The sequence below is a fragment of the Lagopus muta genome, chromosome 7 (genome assembly GCF_023343835.1).
Source record: "Lagopus muta isolate bLagMut1 chromosome 7, bLagMut1 primary, whole genome shotgun sequence".
NCBI classification, from domain to species: domain Eukaryota; kingdom Metazoa; phylum Chordata; class Aves; order Galliformes; family Phasianidae; genus Lagopus; species Lagopus muta.
The window spans coordinates 1,590,648-1,614,650 of NC_064439.1; the positions used below are offsets into that span (position 1 = coordinate 1,590,648).

At 38.1% G+C, this 24,003-nt stretch overlaps 1 protein-coding gene across 11 annotated transcripts in view; it reads left to right on the top strand.

Annotated features, from left to right (window-relative positions):
- The window catches only part of ADCYAP1R1 (ADCYAP receptor type I), a 130,532-nt gene extending 106,800 nt beyond the window's left edge, over positions 1 to 23,732 (top strand). For 3 of the 11 annotated variants that reach the window (XM_048951615.1, XM_048951617.1, XM_048951616.1), the window contains 6 exons: positions 138 to 229; positions 11,337 to 11,390; positions 14,160 to 14,243; positions 19,475 to 19,604; positions 19,803 to 19,844; positions 23,347 to 23,732. In XM_048951615.1, the coding sequence (XP_048807572.1) occupies positions 138 to 229; positions 11,337 to 11,390; positions 14,160 to 14,243; positions 19,475 to 19,604; positions 19,803 to 19,844; positions 23,347 to 23,556 (612 nt within the window). In that variant the 3' untranslated portion in view covers positions 23,557 to 23,732. The remainder of the gene's footprint in view (positions 1 to 137; positions 230 to 11,336; positions 11,391 to 14,159; positions 14,244 to 19,474; positions 19,605 to 19,802; positions 19,845 to 23,346) is intronic. The other 8 variants (XM_048951619.1, XM_048951618.1, XM_048951621.1 and 5 more) reach the window with 8 other exon arrangements.
- Positions 23,733 to 24,003: the final 271 nt, after the last annotated feature.

A 24,003-nucleotide genomic window follows, 5' to 3' on the forward strand; every position in this document is an offset into this window, starting at 1 on the left:
AATGAGAGAGATTAAGATTCCAAGTGGAGAGAAAGTAACACAAGTCAGGAGTTTCAAGAAAGGGCTGACAGAAAGTCTCATCTGAAGCCTGGAAAAGTAAATCATGGTCATCGTAATGTCCTTTCTTTTTCCCCCAGATAAACTTTGTGCTTTTTATTGGCATCATTGTGATACTTGTGCAGAAACTCCAGTCACCTGACATTGGAGGCAATGAATCCAGCATTTATTTGTAAGTACAAATGAAGCAGTAATCAGCTGAGATTTCTAATATGCACATAGGAAAAAATAAAAAGTAAAAAAGATACTGGAGTTAACTGTTAAAAGAGTCACTCAATCTATTTGGTTGATTTAGGATTTTTTTAAATCCAAAGTTCACCAAAGTGCACTTTAACACTGCCTTTAATCCTTTGTAAAAAGCTAAGGGAAGAAAAAAACAAAACAAACAAACAAACAAACAAAAGCATAAATATTGGATTAAATAATAGTACTTATTATTTACAGATCAGTCAGTCATCTGTAAATTAACATACTGACCAGGCATAAATATTATTACACTCACAGGACAGATTTTAGTGCTTCATATGTTCCATAGGCACAGAGTTGACTGAAAGCAGTGAGATTTGGTGAAAAGATTTCAGGACCTGTAGTCTGAACTCTATTTTAGATCTCTTAAATTTGCTTATGCTCATGTCCATGTTTCTGGTAACACCGAATCTGTTCCAATTAAGCTAAACAATTCCCCACTTAGAACTGGTTAAAAATTAAAAAGAAATCCTGAGAGTTTTCCATTGCAAGTTTTAGAACTGTATTAAAACTTGTTTTAAAGCTCACGTCCTTTTCTTCCGCCCTATTGTAGGATTGAGGTTGGTCATTTGAGGCAGTTTCTGTTCCTACATGGAGTGCTTGCAGCCGTATACAAAATTATTTTGAATAGTGAGTAGGGCAGCACTTCTGGTGTTTTCATGGCTTCTCAGTCTAAACACCACAGACATTTTCCATATAAGTTTTCATGAGCTCGGGCATTTTCCTTAGACATAAGTAATATATTAAATTCACTCCTCAGATGTCTGTTTTCTGAATTAGCACTCAGGAGGAAGCGTAGTGAGTATGTTGTCTCCCATATGTAGTTTCCCTGTGGTTTTCATGAAGACATCCCATGTTGTGTGCTGCTGGGAGGTCAAACGCCAGACATTTAATGTAATTATCACCCAAGATATGCAGGGGTAATACTGATTAAGCACTGGAATAGGCTCCCCAGGGAGGTGGTTGAGTCATCATCTCTGAATGTGTTTAAAAGCAGCTTGGATGTGGTGCTCAGGGACACGGTTTAGCAGAAGGCTGTTAGAGTTAGGGTAATGGTTAGGTGGTGGTTGGACTTGATGATCTTTAAGGTCTTTTCCAACCTGAGCAATTCTATGATTCTATGATTAAGACTTGCTGACTGCATGTTTGGTATCTGCTGCACATCATGCACGTATGGAGCAAAGCATGCCGCAAACTCCCGTGATTTGATGAGATGATGAAACATCCTTATCATTCTTGATCAATATGGTGACTGAGTTTTACTGAGATTTTTTTCCTATGTGTATGGTTAGCAACTAAAACCAAGAGAAAAACATCATATTTTCTGTTTCATTCGCTGCCATTATTTTTTCATATTTTTTTGCAACTTTATAAATGGGTGCGTGTAAATCGATCTTGCATTTATGTATGTGTTATGAAGTGGAGTGTTGTTTATCCAAACAGACCCAACAACAAAGGTATCACACAGAAATGCAGTGAATAAGTCTATGCAGATATACGCCAGGCATACGTTTTATTTGTGCATGCATCTCTGGAAAGGGAGGAGAAAAGGACAAGGACAGCTCATAGAATGGTTATGTCACCATATTGAAATCTCTGCAGCATTTTAGACTGTCGTCCATAAATAAACATTTTCCATGTCCTATTTTGCTGTTCCATATTACTGACTGTTTAAAGCTCATTTTATTATCACTGAAATATGCAAAATACAGATCGAATATTTCCAGTCCTTTCCCAGTAGGCTGATAAACCCCAAATGAAATGCATGCTCATGGCTGTTTGTTTGAGCCTTATCTCCTCATGCTGATAGGCTGTTTTACGAATACTGCTTTTCTGTTCAAACCTGCCAAGTGAAATGGGAATGTTTCCCCATTCTCATCTTGAAATCACAGGCATTATTTGCATGGAGAAAAAGGCAAACAAATAGAACTTTGTAGTAAAGTTCTCTTTCCAGCAGTATCTGGCTGAGTGCTAGAGGCTTCAACAGAATCACTATCTTTATAATGAAAAAAATAAGAAAGCACAGTTCAATTTCCCATTCAATTCATCCCATCAAACCAATCTCTTAATCCAGACCGTTATTTCATGGCATATTTAAGTACTTAGTTCACAAGACTGATGAGCTGAGTGCTCAGTCATTTCTGAAGGTGATAGCACAGAAAAACTATAGTAGTAACTGAAATTTGCTCTGGTGTCCATCTTCCACTTGTTGGAACAGCCTTGTAGACAAGGCTTCCATCACCTCAACTGAGCCCAAGCAACCAGAAGAGTGCTTTTCACTGGATCCACCTTCATGCCCAGCTGTGAAGAATTTAAACCTTCCCCTGTCGTTTAATTTACACCGTCAGACCTTGCCCAGGTGGAGGTGAAAGATGCTGAAACAATCCTTTGCTTTTCCTGGCAAGAACAAGAAATTGAAATCGCACACAATGTTTGCAGTGATTATGTGCTCAGCAGAGAAGAACGAGGCACATAACAAAACATTTTGCTGCAGCAGAATCTTTAGATGCTTCGGATTCAAATGATTAGGTTGAAGTTTGACCCCTGGCGCCCCACAAATTGCCTATGAATAATCCATGATCAGATTATGAGCAAATGTGACAGTGGTTAGAAGCCTCCTGTGTTGTCTATTATACACCTGTAACTCAGGGACTTTGGCTTTCAAAAGCAAAGAAAGAAAAAGACTAAAACAACACAATAATTTAGTTTTTTACTTTGGAGAAGATTAATTTTCTTCTGATATACATGGCCACATGCTTAGGTTCAGGCCCTCTTAGTGATCATTTTCTATGAGGAAAATCTGGATCCAGATCCATTTTATAAACGCTGTGGTCATAATTCTGCAAATGACTTAAGCGTGTATTTAACTTTACAAGCCTTAGGGATATGTTTAAATCCAAAGATTAATTATATATTGTTACCACTGTGCACTCCTAATTAAAAATTCCCACTACTGAAGTTAGCTGCAAGCTATGACAGGAACACAACAGAAGTTCTCACTACCAGGGAACTCATGCTTAATTAATACAGTGTGGCCATCAGAGATGGCAAGCCTTGCTTTAAAAAATAATAATTTGTGTAATTCGCAGTGCTATAATGAGCCCTTCATTCCCCTAAAAATTTGGTTTCTCTCTAAAAGCCTTCCTGGTGATTATGATTATTACACGCATTAGCCTTTGCCTTTAGGCTGACAAAAACTTGGAAACGTAGCAAATTCCTAACGATCTTCTGCATCAGTCAAATGCTCTAGCAATTGTAAACTTCCATTTGATATCAGCTTGTATGTTCAGTCATTCCTGAGCAGTCTCATCCAATCCTCCATCACACGCCTTGTTCCCCTCTGAGCTGCCTGCATGCTGCTGAGCCCATTTCAGACTGAACAGCTCGAAACGCGTCCGACTATGGGAGAACTATCACTCAGTTCTTGTTTCTACTGAATTTTCTTGATATAAACTCCTCGTTATGTTTGAAATGACTGGGGGTTTTGTCAAAAATACGTAAGCAGCTGCAGTAGAACTAAGAAAATAGAACTCACCATTACAATTATTTTTTTTTACTTCAAGAATTCCTTTCCTCCAGCCATGAATTCCAAGCAACGTTCATGTTTTCTCCCAGTAGTCAACATAATGTTTTGGTTTTTTTGCCTTTCAATATTAGAACAGACAGCCATAAAAAAGGACATATCTTTGTATCTTGGACCGTGTTCTGGTTTCAGCTGATCTTGTGTCAGTCCTGAATAATTCCACCAAATTAAGCATCAAAACAAGCAACAGGTTTTCGTCTAAGCGAGAAGGTCTTGTATCCTCAGTTGCTTGAGAAGTAAATAGTGACACTGTTTGTATTCCTTGTTGAATTAAACAACTATCTTCATAGTCCAAGTGGATTTCTGGTCCCATGTGGTAAATGGGCCACAAAGAATTTGAATTTACTATAATTACAATCATGTCATTGTTAATCCTGTAGTACAAGGATCTCAGCTACCTGTATATTCAACCCAGGTAGATTTTATATAGTGTGCTTCCACAGAGGAACACATCCTGAATTTTAGCCATATCCAGTTGCATACTTTGTAAGTATTTTGAAGAAGTAGTAAACTATTTAGGGAGACTGAAAGCTAAATGCATCAGATGTCAATAAATCCAGTGTGCACTCACACTGGAAATACAGGGACTGGAAACACATAGTCACAACCTTACACAACCTAGCTGGCTTAGCACACGGTGTGTCACATCAGCTCTTGTTGTATGCATGGATATTCAATCCCCGAACCAGGACTTTAGGAAATAGTTAATAAATGATTCTTCATTGTTTTTCCTGTGAGCCAACAGTGTGCAGTATGATCTGACAGAATCTGCTTTAGAGCATCCTGGTTTCAATCAAATTGTTATAAAGTACATTCACCTCCCTGAAAGCCATATTCCACTAGAAATGCCTACACAGACTTGAATCCAAGAGCAAATGCATACATCCAAATGCACAGCTGCATTGTTGAAACCTTCACCATAGGCAGAAGAGCCTCTAATGACATTGGTACCATAAACCCTTGCTGTAATTAAGTAGCTATGCATGATGTAGATGCATGCTGGAATAATCCTTAAGATTAAAAAGGCCCACACATTTCCATCAAGTCTTTGCTTATTTATTCATTTTCAAGTATCAAAGTACATTTGACCGGAAAAAAAAACTTATTTTTTTTTTCTTTCTTCTATTTTTGGTCTTGAATAGTATAACCTGGGAGGGGGAAGCTTGTTTCTGCTTTTGCTTTAACAGATTCTTCATCATAAATTTTGTATCACATGTTGAAAACTCAATGAGAAAGAAAATAAATCCCACATATACCTAGCTAATTCAGGTCTACGTCATTCCTCCAATCAGCATCTTGCTGGAAAGAAAGGAGAAACATGGCATATATCATAGGTAGGTATGATTTTCCCTATGGTGCAACCTAGGGGGTTAGGGCAGGAGAAGCAATGTTGTATCACAAATGTTTTGGTAAACAACACTCCTCTGCAGTTCACCTACAAAGTCACTGGACACTCAATGATTCATTCTGCTACTGCTTTGTCTTGCTGCAAGTGCTCAGACTGCCAGCATTAACAGTTATTGACAGGCTCCTCATGGAAAGCAGTCTCACTTCTGACAAGAAAAGGGCAGGTGGTTGATGAATGGTATACTTGTTAGCAGGGCAATTTAATTTCTTAACGTCAGGTATTATCAGTTGGGTGCTGGGATGCCCACTAACCCAGTAATGAAGAGGTCTCACATCCCTCTGCTAACCCACAAGAAAATACAATGGGAAACACAAACAGTCATCATTTGGTGTCAGTGCATGATCACCAACAACCTCATTTTCATTCCTAAGGAGTATGAGGAGTGCAGGTCTCTACTACCTGGATTCTTACTACCAACTCATGATGAATTTATTTAGCATTCTAGAGAAAATGTTCTCCTTCACAACTACTATACTTTTCACTGACATGTCCTACAAAAAACAATTATGCTGGGGGTTATTTTTTGTGTGTATCTGTATGAGGGGGGAAGTTGTCCTTGGCTTTGTTTGTTAGGTTTTTTTAGAGGATGGGAGTGTTCATTTGTGCCAGATCTTTTCAGGTAGGGATGTGGAAGAAAAGCAACTGAATAAAATCCTTGGGAATCTAAGACCATGTAGGCTACAAATCATAACTAGCAAGAGTATAATTGCACAGGAATTTACTTATTTTCAGGTAAAGTAATTGAAAATTCTGCTCTGGTGGCCTACCTACAGATTGACTGTGGTCTCGAGAAGTACAAAGTCAATCAGCACAGAATATATTGTGTATTAATGCTTCTGTATTGCTCCTGTTGAACAGCTGAGGTCTAACGCATAGAAGTGGCTGCTTAAAATCCACCCAGGTGCCTGTGGCAATAGAGGACCTTAAACATTCATCTTCCCAGCCCCAAGGTTTTCTTTTCACTCAGTGTGCATCTTTTCCATTCTTACCATGCTGATGGGATCAGGCCTAAAAGTATGTCCACCTTGAAAGAGGTTTTATTTCATACATCACTCAGCAGAGGGATGTTCCAGAACAAGTCAGTATTTTTGAAAGGAATTCCATCCATTTCCAGTGATATACAAACATTTTGCTGGAGGTTTGACAGGCTGTCATTCTGAAACCACTGAGCACAAAACTTGTTCCTTGTGGTTACAGGATCACCTGTGATGAACAGAATGTTAAAAATTGCTCTGCATTTGCTATTTCAAAACCTTACAAGGGGGGCAGAGTGCAAGTCCACATCCATATAGTGGAAGCTGACAATTATTTTCTATTTTGAAATAAGAGTGGAAAAATAGCACAGTTCTGTCTTTAAATACTGTTTGTGCACATTGCTATAAGGTATTTTTACAGATACTTTCATGGTTTCAATGCATATGTGGACTGAGGAAACAATTCTGATACATCAGTTCACAAGTTAGGTGAATATTTTGAAATCTGCTAAAGTTTCTTGCTTACCATTTGTTAATTAGCAACTCAGAATTGCTGTTTCACTCTATCATGCTTCTGTGGCAGTCTCAGAAAATGAAGTTCTGTGTCCACAGACTGTGTCCTAAATGAGCAAAACTTTTTTATCCTATCTGTTACAAGAGGTAGCTGAGAAATGAGTGTTTGCATAATTAAAAAAATTCACAACCAGATGGTCCAGAAGGATTAAGATGTGTAGGTCAGTGAGGGAGAGGACACAGTACTACATTTATTTCAACACTGTGGTACCTAAAATCTTGTAGCTTAGCAGCCACAGTTGCTGTGGAATGGCACTCAAGATAACTGAATGCTCAGACCAACATTATGTGTTTGTGCCTTTTGACACGTGTAAATATATGCCCTTATCTACACATATATTATTTAAAATGCCAGATATATATATATATCCAAAATAGTTCCAGCATTGCTTTTTATAAGACCACAAATACTTAAGCAATGTGCACAATATAAAACTTCTTACTTTCATAAAGTACAAGACTACACAGATTGAATCTGTTTAGCTTTAGCTATCTATTTAGATTACTAATTAGCAAAACTAAGGTAGGCTTCCTAAAGAAAATGACGTACAGATCTCAAATGTGTTCCTAAAGTTACTGTACTTCACCAAGGTGATTAATGTAATTCTGATCTGCACTGATAAATTTCAGTTGTCGCTGAGGTCAGTGAGAAAAGAGAATGTCCAGCACTGAAGGCAACGTGTCTTCATGAATTGCCATCAAAAAGCAATGTGACTTCATAAAATACCATCAATTTGAGTGCAGTTATGTTCTCTATCAGAGTATTTTATTCTCTAGGGATGATATTCTCAGTTATTCTGGAGATTCAGAACGTTTTCCATAAATTTCCAAGCTGAGTTGAGGTCCCTTCCAATCCCTGCAGTTCTGTGATTCTGTGACTTAGGAGAATCCAGACAAGACCAAACAAGGCTCTCTTCCCTCTCCCTTCTGCACAGTTCGTAGCTTTGATAGTTGTTTTGAAGGCATTGTGAGGCTGGAAGGGAGAAACTTGGATTTTTTCTTGTTCCAGATTTGCACCTTTGTTTCTTGGAATTGGCTATTTAGTATAAAGGTGAAGGGGAGAATGGAAGCAACTGGCCGTGCCATGGCTGTTACAAGACTGCAGAGAATGGGGAATAATTCTGACATCTCTGATCCTGAACGTGCTTTCAATTTATGTCAAAGCTTGATGAACAACAGCATCCATGGTTTTCCATTCACTCTTTGCTACCATACACAAAAGGAGTTTGAATTTCCCTCAATGTCTCTGCTTCTCCTTACCATTGATTTCTCGTGTCACTTTAGCAACTAACATGCTTCATATTCTTTGGTTCATGGTTTGTGGACATATCCTTGCCAGGACATAGTCCCTTAGTGCCTGAGATATGGAAGGGACAAGAAGAATGGTGCAGGCAGTGAAGAGGGTTTTTTTTTTTTGTTTTATTTTGTTTTAATCTGAACGAGTGAACTTCTCACGAGGCTTCTGTGAGTGATGTTGTTCATAATAGTAATTATGTGGTGGTAACTGGGTTACTGGTTAATTGTACAGAAGAAATTCTTGCCATAGAGAGTATAAGCACTCAAAGGCTCCGGTTACGATGGCTTGTTGTTGAATTCAGTCTTAAAGAAATTGGTTTAAGAAAATGTATTTTACCTATGACTGGGCCAATACAAGGTAGTACATATGTCTTAGATCCTAGTCTTACTATTTGAGGTGCTGTGCACCAGTGTCATTACATTCCAAACTGTAATTCATCTTACACATGAGATTATTTAGGTAATCAAAAGTCTGCAAGGCCAGGCCTTTTCAACCAAGGTTTTGTTTTCTTTTTTCATTAAGGATAGTTAAGGAGGTAGGCTGAAACTTGGATTATTTCCCATAGGAATAGTCGATGGTGAGCAAGGCAGGTGAGGCACTACAATGTCACTGAAGCTGCAGAGTACAAATTACATAAACTCAGTGTAGTCACCCTAACGCTAAGCTCTGCCAACTGACCAGGCTAAGATCTGTCTGTAATGCTTGAATGTCCACTTCTGTCAGTTTGAGACAGAAACCCAATTTGAGACAGAAAGAAATGCATTGCAGATTTTACTTGTTTCCTTGGTTTAAAGACAACAAGGCATAAGCTAATCACATTCCAGATATTTAGTGGCTGGATGTGGCATGCAGTCATAATTTAAAAATGCAAACCTAAATTCAAGACAGATTATTTAAGTATCTTGTTTGGTGTGGTACATTCCTCTCAATAAACATGCTATTCTACTGATGTTAGTGCATGTCCATCCAAATTGTTCCATCATGCATGACATTAGACTAGGTTCCAGAGCCAGTGAGTTTGTGGAAATATGGTCTGCAGAATTAAAATAGAAGAAGGATCAGAGCTTGTAACTTTGAAGTTACAGATTATTTAAAGTCTATTTTTGATGAAAATATTCTATCCTTTAGTACCAAGATTCTTCTGTAGAGCACACTTAAACATTAAGCTTTATCTCTTCACTTTCTGAGCTCTGTGCATGACAATTACTTTTCCATCCCTGTATGACCACCTATAGGTGTTAGCAAAGTCAAGAATGAGCAGGGTAGAGGAGATTTTTGGCACTCTTTGACCACTACATTTCATCTTCAAGATTCAGTTCTGGGCAAAAGTCAGAATTATTGGCCAAGAAGTTCCAGTTTCAGTTCCTTATTGTTTAACATCTCTTTTCAACTGCATCTCTGGTCTGCAGTCAGTAATCCAGCCTCATTCTCTGGAGAGGTGACAGTGGTTTCCTCACAGACGTACCATTTCTATGTCATTTTTTTGGTTGTAATTGCCATACTGGCTTTCAGTTACAATGACTGTATCTACTTTCGGTGGAACTTTTTCCTCCACATTTTCTATACTTATGGGAGTTTTGAAATCCATTGAACGATCTTCTGAGAATTCCTGCATGTCTCAGTTTTCATCTTGAAGCTCATTGCCTTTGAAGGTACATAGAACCAAAAAGCAAAAATCTTCCTTATGTTCCTCCAAATCACTGGGGAAAAAAAAGAAAAATCTACTGAGCTGTTTAAGACACCCTACTCAGAACAGAAAAGGAAAAGGAAACTGACTTCCCTGATGTTAAACAAATGGAAGATCCCTCAAAGAGCAAGAGACCAAGAAGCCAGGTTAAAAAATAATAATAAAAATCTACATCCATTATGGTCAACTGATTTCAACTGATTTATCTGGACAGAGTGTGAAGGAGATGTAATACTTTGCCTTCTTTATCCAAACTTGTTTCCAGACAGTTCCCATGAGTCAGAAGATGATCCTAGAATATCTCAGATTCCTTAGAGATGTCAAGGGTTAGTTTTTCAGTTCAATGGTTTTAGCAATAAGTAGATCCAAATGTAAATAGATCTTCAAAACATGACTGGACTTGGACTTTTGGACTTGTTTTCAATTGTAGAGCTTGATTCAGAGCAGTCAGTAGAAATCTACCCAGTTCATTAAGAAAGCCACTGATTACAACTCCTTTTGTTATAGACAAGATGTTTAAATTAGGCCTGACAAATGGGGCTTTATCTGTTTCTCACCATGGACTGCAAATTGAGCACAGGATGACAAAGTTAGGTGCAGATATCTATAATGTAAGCTTCGAAAGTTAGATGAGATGAGACAGTGTTACAGAAAAGCACCAGTGCTATTCATTCTGTGTCTGGATGAGGGTGGTGGATGAGTCCACTTGCATGCTGTGTCTCTGCTGCAAGGTGGAATTGCACAGCCTTTGTTTTCTGCCCACATCCAATCTGTAAATTCAGGATTTCTCTAAAGGTAGTTTTTGTGTTTTGGACTCGCTGCAAAATTTCCTTAGCTATCAAGTAGCAATTGAAAAAAAATTCAAGAAAATATTAAGCGTGAATATTAGATGGCAGGGTTGCTTTTTTTTGTTTTGTTTTGTTTTTCTATTTTCTCTACCATACAAAATTTCTACTTTAATTTTATACTGCATTTTGAGTACTTTATTTCACTGATTCGTTTCTGCATTCCTTTCCCACTGCTACACCTTGTGTTTTTTTCTTTTTCAATGCCCAGGGTGCTAATCCTATCTGTAGTGAGGTTATGTAGAAGTATTTGAGGGCAGGGTGCAGAAAGGTTTTTAGTGAGACTCAGTTTTAATTTATGTGTTTTTTCTATTTTGCCAAGGGCTTTACCTTCAGCATATTCAGAGAAAAGCCACAAACTGCCATTCCCCGTGTGTTATTAATGACCTAAACCCAGAACCCTGATTTTTCATTATGTAGCAACAAAGCCTTGGTTTAAATGAACAATTGTTCCTCTGAATCAGCAATCTCATGTTAGCTCTCTTAAGCACCCCTGAGAAACCTGCAAAGCCTTGACTGAATTGCAGCAGCCTCAAATTTGTATACGGTCTCATCTCCATTAACAGCAGCAGGGTGTTCAGTCTGACAAGATGGTCTTCAGCCACATCATGCATCACTCATTTCATCCTGGGAATGTTTAACATTTTCTTTCCCCTTCCACCCTAGCACCCTCCCTCTTCCTCCCAGATGCAGCTGCAGTCCATGCACAGGACACATGCGGTGAGACTCAGCTTGTTTGCCTTTAGCTGTCTAAAGTCTCGTATTTAATCTAAGCAGTCTAGTTGTTGTCTATGGTCAAACTGGGAGACCAGGGCACCTCCATAAGACAATGCATCCTGTATGTCTTAGACACCTCTGTTGCATAGGTCAACCTGACCTCTGGAACTGCTCAATTCTTTCTGTGATTGAGTGAGATAAAGGAGATGGTTCAAATCCTTCTTAGTCACATGTAGTTAGATGTGACCAGTTCCATTATGTCTATGCCTACAGAGATCTGAGAATCCTGCCCTAATTTGTCTAATGTTTTGATTTCCGTAGTCTCATGTATATTAATTTTTCTCTTATTTTGCTAATTTTTTTCTCCTTTCTGTTTCCTGACTCCTGTCTCTTCCCTCTTTTTTCCCTTTCTTTCCATCAGTGTTTCAACTTTGCTTAAAAATAATGAAATAATAGAACAATTAAAAGTGGGGGGAAAAAAAAGAGGAAAACTTCTGTCAGTTCTGCATTCTAAAGAATTTGGGTGACTTTTTAATCTCAGTCGATGTGGAGATGATTCAAAACGAGTTAGATAAGAATTAGAAAGCAATACTAACAGCCTGCTAAAATACTAGTGCTTTCCTTATCAGGTAGTTTTCCATTATGAGCCCACATGTGAATTTAACCTCACTGGCAGTAGAGTAGTAGTTATTTACAGAATCAAGTCTTATTTTTTGGTAATTGCATCAGAAAAACAAATGCTGTCAAGGTAGTCATACTCACTGTGATGAAAATCAAACCTTTCCATGTAAAACAGGGCATAATAAAGGAACAGGTCTTAATCAATGGAGATTTTTTTGTTCCAGATTACCTCTGCAACTTAAGAATGTCATTGAAGAAAACATTTCACTACAGCACCCCATGACTGAGATTTTGAGAAGTGATTGTTGATTTCAGGCAGTTCCTTTTCAAGTTATGTACTGTAAAACACCTCCATGAGCTTTAGCTCTCAGCACATGCTGAGAAGCTCTCAGGTGGTCACAGTTGTTTTGATAAAACATGTTTCAGATGAGGTGATCCAAAAATGAGACAAAAGTCCATCATTGCTTTTGAAAGTCTCCACCATAGTGAAGAGAAACTTTCTCTGAAACTGTCATCCCCACTTTCAATCAGTCTTAAATATCAATTAATGCACGGCTTGGTAAAAGATAGCAGAACTGCAGAACTTTATCACAGACGTGATTCTGTAGAAGGAACAGTCTTTTTTGTATTTACTTTTTCAACTTTATCCAATTAAAGAGATTCTTTCAGCAGATTGAAACACAATTATTTTTTTCTGTCTGCTGAATCTTTGTGTTCCACAATACTGTACTTTTTTTTTCCACCTCTTAAGCTATGATATCTAATAATAATGTCAGTTGTTGATTACCCCAAAGGAAAAGCAAAACCAAATCCAAAATTCTCCATTAAATGGAAATTACTTAGAAGTGTTGACAGTGGACCGAAGCTTAAATTGTTTTCAATTTGTTTTATTTCACGGTTCAACTTATAAAGTGCTTTTTCCATCTATGTCTGTGTGAACACAAATCTTAGAGCATGCATATTAGCAGAGCAGCAAAAACAGAGTTTGGTTTATCTGAATAAAGACAGATGCTTGCCTTGTAGGCAGAGTATCTGTTATAATCAATGGAGATTTAGTCAGGGCAGTTAGTGGACCTTGTCCATCCCATCCTAAAGTGAACATCCAAAATAGGGCAGACATATCCTGACGAACAAGTGTGTACTTCTCTCTTGGCTACATGTGATGATTCTCCCTTTGATGATTCTCCATGGAACAAGAATGTCGAGCTCACCTAGACATCCAACCTTCCTTGAGGTGAATTCCACCAAAGCAACCATAGATTGAGAACAAAACAAGCAAGAAAAATGCCCCTGTAAATGTCAATAACAAATTCCTATTTTCAATTGTCATGGTTTTCGGTCTGTCTTAACAGCTGGGAAATATCTTTCCCTCACATCCTTCACAGTGTTTTCCCATGTTGTTCCAAGATTACCCTTCTTAGCAGCTGAGTCAGATTAGCTTCTATCTGGCTAATTTTAAATGTAAACATTCCATACTCCATAGTAGCCTTTTCTAGGGTGCAGCATGCTAGGATCATAGTCCTGGTCCATACTGTGTGAGCCTGCTGCTTTTATCACCCCAACTCTCTTAGTGTGTGAGACAAAAATAAGAGGTACCTCTGAATCAGCAGTGAGACAGTTTGCATCCTGAGCTCATATGTCAAGAAAGCTGGGCAAAGAAGTGCTGTGATGCCCTCAGCTAAGTGTCTTAAAAAGAGATTCATACCACCATGAGTACCTATGCGTGAAAATGAAGAGCAGCTGATATAACTTCACCTTAGATTAGTTTCCATCCTACAAGTTTATGTTATATTTTAATGTCCTCCACAAGCGTGCAGTCAACTTTCATTTAATATATTGTTCTGTTACCCTCTGTACACTACCGGACTGCAAAGGCCGTGTGTATTTTGGACATGTAACACTGCCCGCCTGCCTCCAGGTTGTTCCATCTTTGATTTGTCTGCGAGTCAGCGCATCTCAGTTGCCAGTGCATTTTATTTTCACATTGTTTTGTTTCTTTTTCGCTTCGTCAAGCAGCTGGTTTGTGCTGTAATTCCATCCTGTCGTGTCCGCTTTCCATCTTTGTGATTTGTCTCATGAAATATGTTGAAAGTGACCTACCTTGGCCTGTTCACAATATGCTGAAAAAAATGCTAATCTTGTCATATTTAGCAGCTGCGTTCAGAAATGCTACTGTAAGCCTAAGAGGGCTAACCAGCACTCTTGCAAGATGTCAGAACTATCAACCATTACCCTGTAAGTGTACTCAATCCTGTGACATTACTGTGTTTGTATGACGCATGTTGCAAGTAAATGATTTGATATGAGCAGAGTGGTAGTAACTGGAGAGCAAGCACTCCTTTGGTTCTTGTTGCATGTAGAATTTTTTGTTACACTGTGCTTTTGCTGATGCACCATGATCAAGGATTTTAAAGCTTTTTTTTTTTTTTTTTTTAATTTTGTGATGATCTCTGATGCTTCTTATGGATAGTGCCTGTATAGAAACTATTAATAGTTGCTCTTTATTATACAGGAAAATGTTGATCTCTGGTCATACTGAGAGGAAATGTTTCACCCAAAGTTTTCTAGACAACGTGGGTAGAGCAGGATTGATTGAATCAGACTCTCACCTGGAAAACAGCTTATTTTTGTGGAATGGAGTGAGGCTTTGACAGTATACACCCAGAAATGAAGATAAACTATGGTTAACTGAATATTAACTTAATACACTAACTTGATATGCAGTGTCTAGTCAGAGGTCATTGCAGAGATTTGCCTAAGGAGGGTAAGGCAGCCATAAAAGTGAAAAAATGCATTAGTTTGGAGGCAAGAATTAATCACTTTCTCATTGTGCATCTTACTCTCTGTTACTTGTACCAGAAGCCCACAGGACTCATTTAGATGAGATGGGTACCTTCCAGAAATCTCTTACATTGTGTGCTTTGCGATGGATGTCCTCCTGAATTCTACTGCAGGCTTATGAATGCAGAGCAGCAACTCAGGGATCTCCTGCTGCAGTGATCCACAAGGACAGCATTTCGCTGAAGAACAGAATTTGCTGACATCTTTAAGGAAAAAGATATATTTGATAACTTGTAGCTGCTTAATTTTATTAGTCTACCCACTAACAAAGCCCATTCTAAGCATGAAAGTGGGCATTTGCTGTTTATGATTTTCCACCTCCTCAAGATAGTTAAGAAATCGATCAGTGAAGATGCTGAAAAGATTCGGTCAACGATCTGATAGTGTGCGAAAGCAAAGAAAAGAAGTAAGGACTAATAGACAAGCAGTCAGCAAGTGCATTTTCTTCAGGGAGAGAAGCTTGAATCTAACAGAAGCAGTGCTAAAAATAGGAGGTACATTCAGGAGGAGATACTTTTAAATATAAATTTCATCACTTAATCTGCATCACGATGCAATTTTAAGCTTCATGTTGGGCCTTTGCAGGGCAACAAACTTCATGTGAAGAAGGACTGACAACTCTCTGAGGTGGAATTCTCTACCTGATGAAGAGCAGGAGGAGTTCAGCCTATACAGAAGGCCAGAAAAAACTCTCTGCCCTTCTCATAAACACAATTAAATCATCTTTTTCATACCCCAAAATGAAAATTTCCATAACCCTCCACTACTTCTTAAGCCCATGGGCTGAAGATATGATTTATGCATGGAAGAATTAAGTCACAATCAATATGTTCAGATGTTTCCTCAGATATTAAAAAGTCAGGTAGATGTAATTAAGCTTCCAGATGGGACACATATCTGTCAGGGAGGATCCTAAAGTTCTTGAAAGTCACTTTAACCAATCTTATCATTCTTTAGATAAAGTAGATACTCTGGTTTATTGAACAGGAGATCTCCTAAGCATAATACAAACAATGGCATGCTGTATCTTCATGTTTTGTTCTTTATCTTTCTATTTGAAACACTCTTGCTAGAAATTTTGTATGTATTCATCACCAAGTTAGCACCAAAGTTATAGAACTCTTCTAATTTAAACATTACAAGTCAGCGTATCATAATTTATGTCACAAACTCAGTCTAGATCCCCTTTGTAGTGAGTGGAGAAACATAGGGTGGGATATTTTAAGACCTTCCTTAGGGAGATAATTCATCCATACAGATAGGTGCCTGTTCCTCTTTACTGACAGTAAGGGGAAAGCAAGTGTAGAATTAATTTACCTAAAAATATTAAATAACTTTAATAGATACATTCTGATAAATAAATGCATTCAATATATATCAGTGGAATTTATAGCAGGAGTTGCTACTTAAAGAGACATCTATAACAGACAAGAACTATGCCTTGGAAGTGCATTATTCCTCTGCGTAAGCCTTAAAGACATTACATTAATAATTTAAACACGAAGATCAATTTTGTGTGCGTCCAAACCTTGATGTCACAAACCTTGTACAACATGACCACCACAAGCCTTCATTTCACTACTCCAAAAGCTTATGTTTGGCCAAATTAATTCCACTGAAGGCATAGCGCTTAAACCAGACAGTTCTTACTTCCCAAATAGCATAAGTACGTAGTCCTTCTTCAGAGGCTGTGGTTTTAAAGATATTTTACTTCTTTTAAAAGTCTGTGACTGACTCAATGTTTTGAACTCAAAATTAGCCCAATGGAAGCACCTCCAGTCCCAGTAGAAGTGGCACAAGACACAGATTCAGTGTGATGGGAATATCTGGAGAGTTTGCTCTCAGCTGTACTTTTCTCCATCTCAGTGATGGAAACAAGACTAAAACCACAGATCTCCTCACACAATCACTTCTGGAGCTACAGGTCCCCCTGGTGTAGAAGACTCGTATTTTCTCATAGCTGCCTTCATTCATGCTAGATAGCATCCACATATCCAAACCAGATTTTCTTACAGTTGTATCTACAGCTGTGAATTTGAGATATACATTTGTTGTGTCACATTCATAGAAGCTGGAAGAAGCTATTCAGACTCATTGGTGCCTGTTTCCTATTGTGCAGTGTCTCAAAGTATTTATTTTGTTCATCTGAGGCATAGTTACTGCATTCATATGGATCTCCGTAACAGTAATTACTACATTCATTTAGATCATAACATCATAACTAAGTCTTCTAAAATAGGGCTTTAAAATGTGAAGTAGGAACAATCTACAACACTTAGTAGAAATCACTGGCAATTCTAGTCTACAATCCAATATGAAATGAATTCTCACTTACAATTTCCAGTTCATTCCTAGTTGTGTCCTATGTAACATCCATAGACTCTTCCGCAGTCCCCTGAAAAAGTGTGGACTTGTAATGGCAGACTAAATGCATGGGTCCTCCAGAGACAGGTCAAAGTTAGATGACCTTTCTATTTTCTCTTTCTTTTACTATAAAGATATCTTTTTGTACCATTGCCTGTGAATTTTTGGACTAATGTTCTATTAGAATGTACTTTTCATACTATTGGAGAGAGTCTAATTCGTAAGATGCTCTTTAGGATGGATGAAAAAAATAGAGCGCCTACCTCAACAAAAATTGCAATATACCTTTTTTTTAATTATTATTTTCTTTAATAAGTCACTATGAAACATTCCTCAGCCTACTGGAGTGTAAACAAAGCTTTTTCCACACCTCTGGAGAACACAACTCTTCCAAACGTTTCCCTTTAAACCCTGATAAATGATTATTGTCCTCTCTTTCGGGTCTATCCCCCAGGCTCCTTCCTTGTCTGAAAGAATACAGGAAGAGGATGCCAATCAGGAGTATCCCATCCTCCTGTTGCACTCCTGAGAATTTTGTTGTATCTTTAACATCCTCATTTCACCATTGTATGTAAATTTACTCATCTCACAGCGGTTGCTTTAATTCTGTTTTCTTTCTAATGCTCTTAGAAGAACACAGTTCAGCAGCAGCAGCAGCACAGCCTCCAGTAACATCTCAGTTTTTTCTTGTTATTAAAGTCTTTTCCTTTTGATGAACCACAGAATCACAGAATGATGGATCTTAATCATCTGCAAATTTCAGGTTGTGCTACTTCTTACATTTTATGTATTTTCTTCATGACTTCTGTGACGCTGTTGAAGACAACATCGGAAACAAGTTGATGATGACATTGTATTTCAAGATCCTACAAACTAATTCTATGACTAATCTGATAGAATTAATGCCATAAAACTGACTATAGAAAGAGCTTTCCTCTGCATCTTTCCCAAAATGAGCCCCCTATGGCTGCAGAGAGATAAGCCTTACTAACTCACAATAATGTTGTGATGTTTGAATCGAAGCATCATTTATCCTTTTATTGTTGTAATTAATTCTGAACTGAAAGTGTAATAGACTTTGAAAAAGAATGCTTATTTATTCAGTTTACTACCTCCATTCTATTTCTTTGTGTTCCATTACTACTTTGAGACGCTGTTATATTCTTTACATTCTTTATGGAGATGGCATTCTATAATCTTTTTCACAGTGTTAGCATTCCTTTTCATTAATCTGATTGCACGTTCATGGATTGTGAGGTCTGGAAGAGACCTTGAAAGGTTTTTCAGTCTGTTGCTCTGGTTTACTCCTGTGTAACGTATTTCAGAGGGCAACAAAGATGTAGACTCTGTATGTCAACTCACTTCAATGTTTTCTTTTTTCTCTTGTTAAAAAGCTTTTGGCCAACATCTAATGTGATAATGTGTGAAAACTGTGCTCTCCTGTTTATGGGGTCTTTCACCCAGACTTGACATTTGGTCTGCATCTGACTGAGGCATCATTAGTGTTTAGTGCCATCTTGGTGCAAGGTCTGCGATACGCTTTTTGTCATCAGTGCCCAAAATATGACTGAGGGACACTGGCAATGAACTGATGTCCCATTTCTAGTATTGGGTATAACAGGAGACGTTATCAGAATTCTTGGAGATATTCTCTTCATAAGAAAAGTGCATAATTTTTAGGATATTTTAAAGCATGTAATGTTCCAATTCAAATCAGTCAGCAGTATACTCCGTGCATGTAAGCAAATGGAATATTTGAATTTGAAAATAGTGTGGAGCACTTCTGAGGGTCTTTCTGGCTTCTTAAGATTTCCTTGTCCTCCATAAAGCTCCTTAACTACCTTGAAGAAAATCAATACTATTTTTCCCCCAGACAAACCCTCCAATGGAATTATGCAATTTCGTGAGTGGTTTATTATTGTTTTGTGGTAGTAGTTTGAATCCTGTACCAAGATTAATTTCTTCATGAAGAAAGAAATCCCTGCTTACAATAATACAAATCAAAATAACAGTACAGAGTATAATACATTACTAATTTACTGTAATTGTACCAGTATGAGGAAGTGGGAGCAAACTACAGTGTGTGTGAAATCACTATTAGGGAACAAATGGGAATGCTGAATATTTGTTTGTATAATTATATGGCGTATTTATTTCCCGAAAGGGAAGCGATGAAATAGTTTCTGTGTTTTCTGCTTTAATTAAAGCTCAAGCTGTTCATTACAAGGCTGCATTAAAGTTCTTTCACTCTATTGTAACAGGAGATTGGCTCGCTCTACACTACTGCTTATCCCCTTGTTTGGAATTCACTACACGGTGTTTGCTTTTTCTCCGGAAAATGTCAGTAAGCGGGAGAGACTAGTGTTTGAATTGGGACTGGGATCTTTCCAGGTGATTATACAGTGAATTCTGCTTTTGTTAAAAAAGATCTGTCTGTTCATTACTCTGGCTTTGGATGCATAGTTCTCAGACTGCCTGTTTATTCACTTATATGTATGCTTCGTTTTGTTTGTTTATTGAACTCCAGCTGTTATCCAGTATTTCCTGAAGGGTTTGAATTAGTTTTTCTTTTCTCTCCCATTTACCTAGGGTTTTGTTGTTGCTGTTCTCTATTGTTTCTTGAACGGGGAGGTAAGACTTTTAATATTTAACCTCCGTCATCCCACCATCTCTATTTCCATCCCCATCCCATTTCCTTGTGGGACTAACTGTTGTTCTAATCCTTTCTTGTAAATCACCATCTACATATTCTTTCGTATCTTAGTATGAATTTCACAGTGCCTCGGCAAAAGAAGGAGGATGCATGATGTCTTTATCAAACCAAAGCATTGGCCTTGCCAGGCTCAGATTAATGCTTCCTAATGGAGGCAATTATTTTGTTAAGTGACTTGTTTCCCAGGAGTCCTGCAGTCAACAGAAACGCCTTGAAAGAGAAACTCAGATCTTAGCTGCGCTGACTCTCTCTGCAGATGCTTGTGTCTTCTGTTTAACTACACAAATATCCATAAATGAGGAGGTTCCTAACTTAGTCATCTTACTTAAATGGTTAATGCTAAGAGAAATTAATCCTGGCCAATCAGACCATGCTAATAAGCCACTTAGACCTCGTCTCACAAAAAAAAATGAAGATTGAGCACTTAGTGTCACCTGACAAACTCTTTTATCACATCTACAAGTGAAGGTTAATGTAGTTTTTGTATACAGTCTTTCTTTATTGACCAGCTTCACAAAGTGATCAATTTGCCCATACTGAAAGGAAATATTTGTCCCTGAAACCAAAAGTCTAATGCTGTTTTTCATTGTTCTGCTATTCACAAGAGACACTTCTTATATAATCATAGAATATCCTGTCTTGGAAGGGACACACAAGGATCATCCAGTCCATTGTGTGGCTCCCCACAGAACTACATGAAAAATAAACCACACGTTTGAGAGTATTGTCCAAACACTTCTTGAACTCCATCAGGCTTGGTGCTATTTAGAAAATGAGATCACTATTATTTTTAGTAATGAAGTAGTGATGAAGGCTTAGGAAACCTTAAAGTTCTAGAATGGCATTCAGGAGCGCTTAAGTGTAGAAGTATTCAACAAGTAACTTTGGGGTAACAGCTGTGTGCTCTCTTTGTAATCTACATAGAGAAAAAACAACTTCTAGAAGACTCTCTGTCTCGTTCCATAGTGGTATTTAAATCAGATTAAACTAATAGTCTTCCAGGGATGTGTGTTTATCTATAAATTGACTAGTTCCTTGCTTAAACTTCTAACGTCTGACCATCTAAATTAAAAAAAAGAAAAAGAAAAAAGATAAATCAACCTCCAGACACTCTATCTTGCCTTCATTCCATGGAGTTCCACTAGCTGATATTATCTATTTTCATTCTGTAGTACTATAAAGCACTACAGCTGTAGAGGATAACTGGGAGTGCTGCTTGTCATGGCTTCTCACATGACATATTCCCTTCTCATGGTGTTTGCAAGCTGTACTCTGAAAAACTTGACTAAGAAGAATCTGCCATGATGAGTGGAGATATGAAAACCTTTTTTTTTTTTTTGCATATAACAGGCCAACACTATGTCTTTATCTTCCTATAGGGCCAAAGAGTTAAGTTTAGGACAATATTACACACTATATTGAACTACAGTTTAAAGTATGTTTCTGAAGAGTTCTCCATCTTTGCATTTCTGAAAGCCTGAAACTGTTTCTTGTTGAATCCGTGTTTGTGTGCATGTATTTGTGTATATTTGTGCCAGTTCTAATTAGACCTAATTTCTGATTCACCTGTTCTGATTTGCAAATTGAAATTATCCTGACTTTGTTTATTGAACTAAATGAATGAGGCAAATCTTTTCTCCATTAGTGGAAATAGACTTTCTACTCAATTCTGTCTAAAAGGGAATACGTACTGTTCATCCAATCTTTGTTTCACGGATTCAGATTTATTGTGCAGTCCAGCAGGAACAAAACCACCTTCTGTTTTTCTGTTTAGGAGGACTGGGATCATTTATTCTACCAAATTCATTGCAGTAGATATTCCACATTTATTCTGATACAGTGTGTCATAAGTGGTCTCTAGCTCAGTGGGATTCTAACTTCTTTATCCAAGAGATTCCTTCTCAGATGAAAGCAACAATCTTCTCGAGTTCAGCAAACATATGTATAGTTTATCTTTGCTCATGGGCATAGTCAGGAAGACCACGAAAGGACTTGTAGATGTGCACTGTTTGTGGCTCCATGTAGCTCAGAAGGTGTGCTCTGAATCACGTGTTCCTACAGTTCCTCTGGTGGCTGCATTCATATTCCATCAGCTGGCAGTACTGGATATCTGTCTCTTCTGCCTAAACCTGTTGTTTCGTGTATTATCTCTCATGAACGCTCAAAGAATACCCAGAAGGTCTGGTCTTAAACTAATCTTGAGATAAGAACATTTCAAAGATTCTGCATGGTGCGTCGATGATCTTTTAACCTCTGTGGTTTATTCTTTTTTGTTGTTTTGGTTTGGTTTGGAGAAGTGGTACTTAACCAAACTAACCCAGATAGATACTTCCATAATCTATCTAATCTATTCCTATCTATACAATAACTACAAAAAAAAGAAAATTAAAAGTACTAGAAAGAGAATATAAGTTTTCCAGTTGGATTTTTCCTCCTTGCAGTTAGTGCCCATACTGTTAAAGCACTTGTACAGCACATTGGAATGTGCTGATCCATTATAACAACTGTATTAGTCTACAAAAATCTAGCGATTTCTGCTAAAGGGAAAAAGAAGTTTTGATACACAAGCTCATTGAAGGCTGGAAAAAAATGTTAGGAGGATATCTCCCCATTTGTCAGTTCTTACGTTATTTCCTTCTTAAATATGCTACAGGATACTGTTGGAAATGAGTTACCAAACGAGTAAATGTTGGCCCAAGCCAGTACAGTCTTTCTTATGTTAAGTCCTTATTATCTTCTGTACTTATGTACATGTGTTCACCTACAAAGATCAGCAGGAAATCAATGATAACTGAAAAGCAGAAAAATTATCAATCTGTTTATTGATTTTTGTTCTTACTTTTATTAATTTTTTATCTGGACATCTGAACACAAATTACTGTGCATGATTTATGGTGCACATTAAAAAAAACTCCAGGGAAAGGAGTATTTCATAGATGTACACCGACCCAAGAGCTGTTATCTACTTAGAGTTGAGCTGAACACAGCAGGCAAAGTTTTCAGTACACATGCATCCATTAACTGCAGGTGAGAGACCTTTCTGGACAGATTATTTGATTACTATCCATCATCTTTGGCTCTTTGTTATGTGCTCGCTGCTGGCCACTGATGAAAATGAGATAATTTTTTTCACAAAGCTAACTCAAAAACCATGTTTGGGTTAGTACCAAGCACATCTTCTAAGCACCTATGGGCTGATCCCAAGTTATCTGAAGTCAGAAACTCAGAACCCAGGGTGCTTTCCTCACGTCATGCCTGGCACTCTTTCAGACATGCAGAAATCGCTGTAGGTTTCTCTGAAGTAAGGAGTTTAATAATAGCCTTCAAAATTGCTCTTTTTTTTTCTTTTTTTTTTCTGAACTTGATAACTTGTCAGCATGTCCTCGAGCGGCTAAGTACATAAAAAATGACCTTTTGAAGTTTCTCCCTAAAGGTGCAATCAGAAATAAAGAGAAAATGGAGGAGCTGGAAAGTCAACCGGTATTTTGCTGTGGATTTCAAACATCGTCATCCTTCTCTAGCGAGCAGCGGAGTGAACGGGGGGACACAACTCTCCATTCTGAGCAAGAGCAGCTCTCAGATTCGGATGTCCAGCATAAATGCGGAGAATCTAGCGACATGAGCAGCTAAGGAAAACAAATCAATCAACAAGCAAACCAAAAACCATCACTTTAAAAAGAAAACAAAAAAAAAAAAACAACATCATTTTGGTGGTGGTGTAGGCTTCCTTCCCTTCCCTTCCCTTCCCTTCCCTTCCCTTCCCTTCCCTTCCCTTCCCTTCCCTTCCCTTCCCTTCCCTTCCCTTCCCTTCCCTTCCCTTCCCTTCCCTTCCCTTCCCTTCCCTTCCCTTCCCTTCCCTTCCCTTCCCTTCCCTTCCCTTCCCTTCCCTTCCCTTCCCTTCCCTTCCCTTCCCTTCCCTTCCCTTCCCCTCAGTACCCTTTCCTTCTCTTCCCTTCCCCTTCCCTCTCCCTTCCCTCTCCCTTCCCTCTCCCTTCCCTTCCCCTCACCTCCCTTCCCTCTCCCTTTCCCTTTCCTTACCTCCAGAACATTCTTGATGTTTGTAGAGGTGAAAAAAGT